This window comes from Chelmon rostratus, chromosome 9 (genome assembly GCF_017976325.1).
Source record: "Chelmon rostratus isolate fCheRos1 chromosome 9, fCheRos1.pri, whole genome shotgun sequence".
NCBI lineage: Eukaryota > Metazoa > Chordata > Actinopteri > Chaetodontiformes > Chaetodontidae > Chelmon > Chelmon rostratus.
This window is the reverse complement of record NC_055666.1, coordinates 8,630,011-8,639,782: the sequence shown is the minus strand read 5'-3', so window position 1 is coordinate 8,639,782 and position 9,772 is coordinate 8,630,011. Positions and strand designations below refer to the sequence as shown.

The 9,772-nt window shown below is 46.8% G+C and overlaps 1 protein-coding gene across 2 annotated transcripts; it reads right to left on the bottom strand.

Annotated features, from left to right (window-relative positions):
- Nucleotides 1–599: 599 nt before the first annotated feature.
- LOC121611620 (androgen receptor-like) lies at nucleotides 600–9,641 on the bottom strand. Of its 2 annotated transcripts, none has more exons than XM_041944251.1 (9): nucleotides 8,407–9,641; nucleotides 7,237–7,373; nucleotides 6,897–7,013; nucleotides 6,373–6,516; nucleotides 6,053–6,262; nucleotides 5,313–5,457; nucleotides 4,150–4,280; nucleotides 3,844–3,995; nucleotides 600–1,773 (listed from the first exon to the last, which is right to left on the bottom strand). In XM_041944251.1, the coding sequence occupies exons 1-9, from the start codon at nucleotides 9,252–9,254 to the stop codon at nucleotides 1,609–1,611; spliced, it is 2,049 nt and encodes a 682-aa protein (XP_041800185.1). In that variant the 5' UTR covers nucleotides 9,255–9,641; the 3' UTR covers nucleotides 600–1,608. The 2 variants fall into 2 exon arrangements, with proteins under 2 accessions (XP_041800185.1, XP_041800186.1); XM_041944252.1 differs by having other exon boundaries at nucleotides 7,237–7,338; nucleotides 8,407–8,692.
- Between the last annotated feature and the right edge of the window lie 131 nt (nucleotides 9,642–9,772).

The window sequence follows — 9,772 nt, the reverse complement described above, 5'->3', positions numbered from 1 at the left end:
CCCCCCCTCTCGTGACTCTGGCTATTTAATGGTAACTGTGCTCAAACACTAAGTGAATCCGTGTCCAATTACATTATGAAGCAAATGTCAATGGATCCAACAGATGTTGCCCTGCAACACTACTGCTGAGTTTCAGTTTCCTGGTGTAGATTCAACAGCCGCCACTAGATGGTATTAAAATACAGGCTGCCATGTCTGATGTGGGCTCAGCAGACATGGCCGTTTCATAGAGGAGGCAGAGACGAAACACATCTACCAGGCCTCCTATTTGACTCTGCTATATGTTCTGGTTTCCTACTGTGATCTATTACCTGGCTGGGTGGAGACTGAGATAATTCTGAGGGTGGGTAATGCAGTGGTAGAGAAGGCAGATGCTTTGTAAAACCTGTCTGTCCACTCGGCTGCACTGCAGACACAAGTGAATGTCAGACAGAACAAAAAACCAAAAAAACATAAGATTACTGTATAAACATTAGCATGCAGGCAAAAGAGACCTGAGATCTGTGCTGTAACGCGACAGCGCGCACATCATCCCTCATTGTGAAACAGGTACACACTCATGCTTCAGTTTTATTACAGGTTAACTTGTCAGTGTTGCAACAAATGAGCAGATTCTTGGCTGGACGTGTTTAGCAAAAACGGCAGAAGCTACAATGAACACATGATGAAGCACAACAACCACTTTAGGAAACACTTTAAGAAACAGTAGAAAAGTTACAACTGTATGAAATGTCCGCTGTGGGAAAATCGTACTTGGATAATGTCTGACACTCAAAAACAAGCAAACATTAAAAAAAAAAACAAGCCACCCATAGTGTTACTCGACTAATGAGTCATTCCAGTAGTTTGTGCATTGTGTGCGATTATTTTCTCCTCGTTGCTTCTGGTGTGCCCTTTTGACATCACATTCTTCATAAATATTCATTCTAAATTTGCAAACCCTCGCATTTTAAAATTGTGTTAATTTTCTCGACACCTGAAACTATTAGTCGACCATTATTTCTATGGATGAGAACAGCCAAAAAAAACAGCAAAAGAAATGTTTTTCTATGCCTTCAGGCGAGGCAGCTTTGCTTCTTAGCATGCATGCCATAACCGTTTATTAACTGTCAATCAGCAACTCTGCTCATCTCAGGTGCACACAATAACATTCATTGTGGGAGAAGCTAGTCCAAATGTCACACTGCTACACGCACACAAGCTGTGGTGATGTGAGCTCTGCATGTGTGTTTTTCTCATTACTATCTTACCTCTCGCAATGCTGTCATGTTATCAATGTGAGGAGGTCTAGGTGACAGGTGGTTGGCCATTTGTGAGTTCATGTGGAGGAATACATGCTAAAGGGTGTTTGAATCAGCTCCAGAAACAGCGGATGTGCATGATACAGGTAGTACGGATGTAATTACAAGAATAAACAATGTGCTGTATGCCCTTCTGTTAGTGTCACAGCCTCACAGCGCCCCACTCTCACCCTATAGGTAAAAAGGGAGCTTGTACTCCTTTCACCTCATAAAATCATAAACCAGGTCTAGTCGTTTTAAGCTTCACCAGAACTGGCTGGAAGGACTGAGCTCAACTGACATGTAGGACAATCACAGAATCTCCTCTCTAGGCTGTATTGTGGAAAAGGATGGGCTTGACCATGCCTGAAAGGATCTTAGGCACATGAACGCTCACAATCTCAGAGATCATCTCCGGGAAGTTGACGCGCGTCTGCAGGGACTGAGCTTGGATGAACAGATCGTAGGTGAACTGGTGCAGCTTCCTCACAATCTGAGAAGGAGAGGAAGAGGAGAGAGAGGCAGAGATCACGCACGGGGTTATTCACCGGAGAGATGACACTTTAATGTGAACAGCGCTGCAAAAGAACACTGGCTGCAGATGAAAGAGGAAATAACAAATGGCACCGAAGCCTGTCTTTGTGCTCTAAGAGGTAATTTAAAAAGATGACACTGGTCGTGGCGCTCTAAGCTCCGCAGGCACGGTAAAGCCGAAAGGGGTTTGAACCGCAAAGTCTTGATCAACTCTGGTTTTCTGCCTAAAGGGCCCCACCAGACAATCCCTGGCTGCCCTCTAGCTCACAAGGCATTAGAAGATCTGAGATGCGAGAGGGACAGAGACAAAGCCGAGCCTTTAAGTGTAAATCCACAGTGAGAGACAGGAGGCTGAAACTGCTGCAGCAGGAAAATCATGCCTAGTCACTGAGGTGTACTTTGACATCTATCGCTTCAAACCTATTAGTATTAAAACATCTAGTAGTATTTACAGGTCTATTAGTGTTAGGTAGGAAAGCAGCTCATTTACACCCTCTAGTGGCTGAATCTGCAGTCATCTCTCTATTTGCCCAATTTAAAAAATGATTTCAAAGCCATGTAAGCATTGCTTTTAGGCCACACGATAATAAATACTTGGCTATAACCCTCACCGGTACCAGAATCACTGTACAAAGTCAAATGTGCCAATATAATCAGCTTCTAAAACCTTGATAAATGCCCTTTTATAACCAGGAAGCTCACAACACCGTCAGGCACCACTATATGCTGCAAAAAGAAGGTTTAAATACATGCTTTCTTTCAGGTTTCACTGAACATGATGGTAGAAAACACTCACTGTGGACATTTAATTTGGCAACACTACTCAATAGAATTAGACAGTCACCATAAAGCTTACTGTGAGCTTTCAGCTTTAAAATATATACCTGCTCACATATATGAAAGATGGATAAACTGTACGTACACACCCATGTAGCTCTTTATATAGCTGCTGTTTTCTCTGTGTGAACGCTTTTGTGGTTTTACATTTACCACACCAACACTTATTTGAGTGACACTGTCCTCTGCTGCACTATAAATTATCCAAAGGAAGTAATTGGCTGTGACACAGTAAGAGCCTTTATGACTCAAGCTCACCTTTTAGCTTTTTCAACCGAGTGTGCCCAGAGCTCGCTGGTGTACGAGAATACAGCTACAAACGTGTAAATTATTCACACTGTGGTTCAAAGGTTAAACCTTCATCTGGACGAGTAAATTATCTGGTTAGAAACCATTCCGTGCCTCTGCCAATTAACAAGGAGGACATAGATCAGGTGTTGGCAGCAGCCTGTATACCAGTAAACCAGTTGAGGGTGTGGCACAAGTATAAAAAATGCAGAAACGATTATTTTCCGTGATTGTAGATGCTGCACGTTGACATCTGCAGATCTGAACTGCTGCTGTGGGCGGCAAAGGTAGGACAGGAAGTGCAGTCTGCAGCTTCTGGATGTTCACAGCTGGGACTAGACTGAAGTCCTTTTTATCATGGACAGTGGGTGTGAATTCCTGAGTCATTTTTGATGTAGCCGCTAGCAGAGGGTGGCTCTGTCATTTTCCCTCCTGATATGCAACCGGCATAGAGAAGCTAAAACAGGAGTCATATGACCCTTTGGTATGTGTTCTGTTGATGGACAGGGATTCACGCACAAACCCATGGTGTACGCCAGGTTGTCACTTGAGAGCAAATGGGACAGAATGACTCCCGTCAGGATGATGTTACAGTTAGCAAATGTCTGTCTGTAACTGAACTGAAACAGGCTGTTGCTTACATGTTAAATGTAATAACTGATAGCCTCAATTGAAGTAACCCAGCCATGAAATGATGCACAATCTCTTGATGTGGCCTAGTTAGTTAACACTGTATAGCTGCAAGCCAAATACAGTGTGTGTACCTGGGAGGTGCACTTTGATCTCCTCCTTCATGCTCAGGTAGCTCTGTGACAACAACTAAAATGACACTTACTTACAGTAATACTTCATAGAGTCAAAGCAAGGCATGTTTTCATATGTGAAGTAAAATTGCGCCCATTACCGACTGGAGGTAGTCCAGCAGCTGAGTGAGCTGAAACAGTCTCTGTGTACGGGTGGTCTCCCCGCGGTGGCTGGCCAAGCGGTCCAGCTCCTTGATGTAGGAGGTCCGCAGTTCATCAAAACAACGCTGGCTCTTCAGGCCCTCCACCGGCACTGTGACCACAAAGCCAGAACACAACAATAACTCTCACACACTTTATCCATCCCATCAGTTCTCTGAAGTATGGCTGCGCTCTATTGTAGTCATAATTCACTGGCTGAATTGACAGTGGACTCATTATTTCAGACGTGGTCCCAGCAGACTCACTGATGCTGAAGAGGACCAGGGCCTTCATGCAGAGGAACTCCTCCTGGGTGACCTTCAGCATGCAGAACCTTTGGGAGAGCAGCTTCATCCTCACACAGTGTTCATACATGCTGGACACCTGCATCCGCTCGCTGCGAGGGGGGGAAAAAAAATGACACGAGAGGAGGGAGAAGGATCACGAGGTGTGACAAAAAGAGAGGTGAGAAGCCGTGAGAGGGTCAGGCAGGCGGGAGTACAGAAGGGTGGAAGACAATTAATGGTGGCAGAAGCGAGAGCAAAGTAAAAAGAGGAGAAAGCAGCAGAGGTGAGAAAAAATGAGTGAGATGGATAATGGAAAGAGGGAATGACGGAGAGGCAGAGAAAAATGAGGGTCAGCATCAAGGGCAGGCGTATCCATTACCATGCAGGTCAGAAGCAGCTCAAAAGAGTGACAGAGGTCTGATGCAGGCCGAATGAGTGTTTTGCTAATGTTGCGCAAAACACCAGCCAAGCGAAAGCTGGTCTGAGGGCCTGGGGCCGGCTTCAGCATTCTGAGCAACACCCTCCGTCAACGCCGAAGACAAATTACTGATAAGACGAGGTGGAATTGTTACTTATGTTCAGCATGTACAGTTTCCTGCTTCACAAGCGCAGTGCCACGTTTTTAAAAAGCACAGAGGACAGGCAACAGACAGGCGCTGAAGCGTCAGAGACATTACGATAGAGGCTGGAGGAAGCTGCGGCGTGAATGCAAACTTCCCACTCAAAGCGAGAAAAGAAAGAGCTCAGCGGTGCAGCAGCTCTAACGATGGTTTCGTAAAGATGAAACAGATTAAATGATCTGAGGTGATCCCTCTGCGGCCACGTGTATCAGATGCAAAGAAAACGGTAACAGCAGAACAGGCTTGTTTACTGCCAAAAAAAAAAAGATGCTCATGTGAAGATTTTTAAGTCTTCCTCTGAAGCTCATGTTCCACTGTGGCTTTCTTTCCAGCCAGGATGACAGCGGAAATCTCATGATATACCAGCAGACCCAGTGTCACAATGATTATTACAGCTGCTCAGACCCAGTCACACTCTGTTTGAGTTTATGCACCAGGTTTGACAAACTTCTATGAACTTTGTTTAATTCAGACGCTTCAGTGTGAAAATTCTACATGAGCTCAGTGTGCAAAGCGACTTACTCGTTAAAGACGAGGTCTGGGGCAAAGTAGAGCATGGAGCTGTTGGTAAGTGTGTATGACCTCCAGCCCAGAGCAAACACCATCACCCCCATCCACGACAACTGAATCACTGACATCTGATCATCCACATGCAGGTCGCGGAAACCTGTCGTAAACATGCATTTCATCAGTCATCTGCATGAGGAAAAGTGATGAAGTAACACCTCACAGGTTGATTAAAACACACTTAAAGATGTCAGACTAACAGCAAGTGGGATACCACAGGGCGGGTACACTGCTGGTCACTTTCAGCCTGCAGCTCTTTGCTTAAATGTGAACACACACCCCTCTAGTGGTTAATATTTGAACAGGCCGGTTTGCGTTGCACAAGGTTGGCAGCTCCACCTTGCAAGTTTAATACGCATACTTTCGTCTGGTTGGGGCTTGAGGCACAACAGATATTATATCATTTTCCTGTTTTCATCTTTATAGCTCCGCCAGATTATTGCAAACTTGGAGTTACACAAGTGAGTCTTTTTTATGCCTGATTGGCCTCTCATGTTACAGCGCTGCCCTCTCTACTGCTCAGTTAAAGTCTAGCCTTGCAGTGTTTTGCTTGGCATCAAGTGCAAATAGTTTGTCAAGTATTATACTAAACCTGAAACAACTGTTGAACCAATTTGGTGGACACAGCCGTGCAGAAACGCCTACGTGTAACATAGACTTGTCTGCTGGGTATAACCTTGGCCCAGATTGTTTACCTGGTATTGCCTTGGCCCAGCGTACCACAGTTACCAGCTGTCGTTCCCCTAGCTCATTGAGGCTGGTGAGCAAGGACGCAGGGCTGTCTGGCTGGGCATGGTCATGTCCGGCATTGACCACAGCCGGCTCAATGGTCTGCAAGACACTGAGCAGGGAGAGGCAGGAGCGCAGGGTCGGGGGGATGCCTAGAGCCAGGGCCTGGGACGCTGCTAAAGATACAGTAAGAACGATGCACAGACCAGAAGAATACTGTAAAAAGACAACATCTTTTATGTTCAATACTGATTTAGCATGACGCTTATGTGACAACTATCCTCACAATGAGCCCTGGCAACTGCACTTCCGGGCTCCAACATGACATCTTTCAACCCGGCCCTCTCTCCTCGCACTCTGTGCCCCCAGGAAGCTGGAGGTTGCTCCTCCTCGCCATTCCTCGTCTGTCCGGCCCCCTTCAGCCTGCGACCTAAAATAAACCAGAGAGGAGTGGAACAAAGGGTGAAAAGGAGATAAGAAGCTTCCATTTCAAGTTGTTTTGTCTGATTACTATTAAACAGACAGATGGACACGTGAAGACTTAAACCTGGGATAGAATACTATACATGGAGCTGTTGCTTATTGTAAGTATGTGGGGAAAGGCTCTCAATCACTGGCCACGAGGCAAACAAATCCTCTTGCCGTTTGCTGAAATGCATTTGTTACACTGTATTTAAGCTGCAACGTTTGCTCAGTTCTGGTCCAGTGCATGTAACGTATCCAACCAGCTTGAAGACATTTTCCTAAATACACACGACGCATAGTTTCCCCTCTGCGTCCCTCATTCTGTTCTTATCTTACGTTCCTCACCTTTAAGGCTCATTCCCGACATGAAGCATCTCTTTAAACGACACGAGGCGCAGTTTTTCCGCCTCAGTTTGTCGATGGTGCAGTCGTTCCGGCTGGCACACAGGTGGTTCTGCTTACCTGGTGGCACACAAAAGTCCTGGGGGATGAGGGAGTGAGTTCAACAATGCCTAGGCTTCCTCTCATAGCAACGATATGTGGGTGTTTGCTGATAACAAATAACTCGCCCTCATAATGTCAGGTCACTGTGCCCTGCTCGAACGAGCGAGTGGGTGTAAGAAATTAAATCAGCGGACGAGTAATTGTGTGCGTGCACGTGTGCTCGTGCGCGTGCCAGACCCACCTGCAGCGGCCCTCTTGAAGAACACTTTGCAGCTGCCACAGGTGACTGCTCCATAGTGACAACCTGAGGCATCGTCACCGCACACCTGACACACTCTCCTGTCTGAGAGGTACACACCAGGAAACAGATCCTCATGCCTGTGCACAGACACACACACACACACACAGGCACAAATATACACCAAAGTGCTGCTTTTAAAGGATTACAAAATGGGCACTGGGCACAGATATTCCATTTTTTAATCATTAGACAGCTACAATATACCTACACAAATAAGGGCAGATAGACGTACTAACAACAGATTATGGTCACTATGTCTATTCTCAGGGACTGTTAGGTTGCCTGCTGTGCCATTTGGAGCACTAACTTCTTAAATCTAATCAAATTATAATAGGATATTTCTTTGTGAAGCTTTATTATATGTCAACAAGTGAAGTCAGCTAAAACAGGAGCAGACCTGTGATTAAAGAGCTGTAGAATTAGTCTTTTAAGACTGAGCACAGAGTGGAAACAGAATTTCTCTCAGCCCAGAGTCAGCCTCAGGTGCTGCATCTCCTGCTCACAACAGCACTGATATATTCACTCCTATCTGCGAGTAGTTAGTCCCAGCACAAATAAGGACAGTTCTGGGAAGTTAGGGTGAACATTGATTCAGTCCATAGCTGCAAACACAAATTGGCCAAGGCCGAGAAGAGCGCCTGAGTCCATTACAGCATGAATGATTTAATGCTGATACAATGCGCTGCTCAAATTGGTATGAATATGCAAGCACCAACACAGGGAAACGCAAACCGCAATACAGACTAATCATGTTTTTTGCATCTGATTTATTTGTGCTGCCTTGCAGGGCGGTGATGCTCTGGAGAGATATCAAGCAACAAGGAGAAGATCTAAAGGAACAATGCAGCTTTAAAGCAACGTAATGGAGTTAATAATGCATCAAATTCATGACATTCTTTTATAATAAAAAGGACCAAAGCCAACTCTGCAAGACTCATTAAGGCTCATTGTAAAGCATGGCAGATTAAAGCGCGCTCAGCGGACACGCTGCATGTGTCCTTTTGCTTCTAATTATGATGAATGTGACAGTCTCTTGACCAGATCTGCCTCTTGGCCCGATGCCAACAGCAAAACAGTTCGGAACAAATCACTGCTAAACTCGGTGTTTACCTGAAACTGCGACCCGTGCAATCCGCCCAAACGGAAGCTTCGGTCTTGACAGTGGAGAAAGTGGCATGTCCTTGAGGAACGGCACTTTGGTAACTTTCCACCTGACCGTAACCTTGTGCCATCGCTGCTCGCTTGTCACCTCTCCGACCCTGCTCGCCCTTGCTGTACCAGACACAGCGGCACTGCTGCCTGGATCCGCGAGAGGCTTGATCACAATTACAATATTGACACAACAAAGTGCGTCCGCCTGTCTCTGGCTCGGACTGCCCGCTGTATGCGCGCCACACACCGGGGGCATCTCGGTATGGGTTTGGACTGGCGGAGTGTGTGACATAGATCTCGTCCACTTGAGAGGGCGCGGGCGGCTCTGCCACCGGGTTAATAAACAATGTCTTCATGTCCCTGCCGACATGTCTGGATATCACCGGGCCGCGCGTCACGCTTTGCGCGCTGTCCATTTCGCCCGATCTGAGCAGATCCATGCAGCTCACCTGCTGCATGCCGTGGCACACCTCTCCAAAGTCGTCCTCCCTCAGGCTAGTGTCATTCAGCAGAAGCCCTACGCCTTCTGGGTTCATATTTCGAGCCGCTCCGAACTCCGGCACTCCCCGGGAGCTGTCCTCCACAGCTTGGTCGAAGTCTGCGTGCGCGCCGCCGGAGGAGCACTGGTTCATGCCGCTGAGCGGAGAAGACACCGTATCCAAGCCCAAGGACACGATCACTGCCTTGCTGAGCTCTGCAGTCGTCGAGCACGCACAGGTGTCCGCGGTGTCCAGCCGATCCCGCTCATTCGTCAAAAAAGAGTTTGACGTTTCTTGGAAAACAGAAAAGCTCGAGCGAAAGGCCATCTTCAGCTCGCGCCCCGAGGAGTTTGAAGCGGTGCGCTTGTTGCCCAGAGAACAAATAAAACAACACTTTCCAAGCGAGACAACGCCTACCCACTGAGACTCCGGTCATATGTCTCCGCGGAGGAGAAACTTAGAGCAGTCGTGGACGTCGGCTGGTGTGAGGAAGGGACGTCCAGTCGATCTGCGCCGCGAGTGAACGGCCGGCGAACTTTTTATAAAGTCACAATTTCTCCACTGGAGCGTCAGCCTGTGCTCCTAAAGGCCATCTGCCCTCACTTCAGCTGTTAGAAATAACGCAGAAGCACTTCGCGCTCTGGCATGTTGACCGGTTTATATACTGAACAACCCCAAATGTAAATTATTATCGCAGTTGAAATCCCAGCACGGTGCCTCTCGTTATTGAACTGCAAGAACTACGCAGGTCTCGCGAGAATAGCCATGATCAAAAAGCAAATGCGGTGAATATCGCCACAAGACTGTGCGACAGACAACAAATCAGTGGCAATTTACCTTCTTTT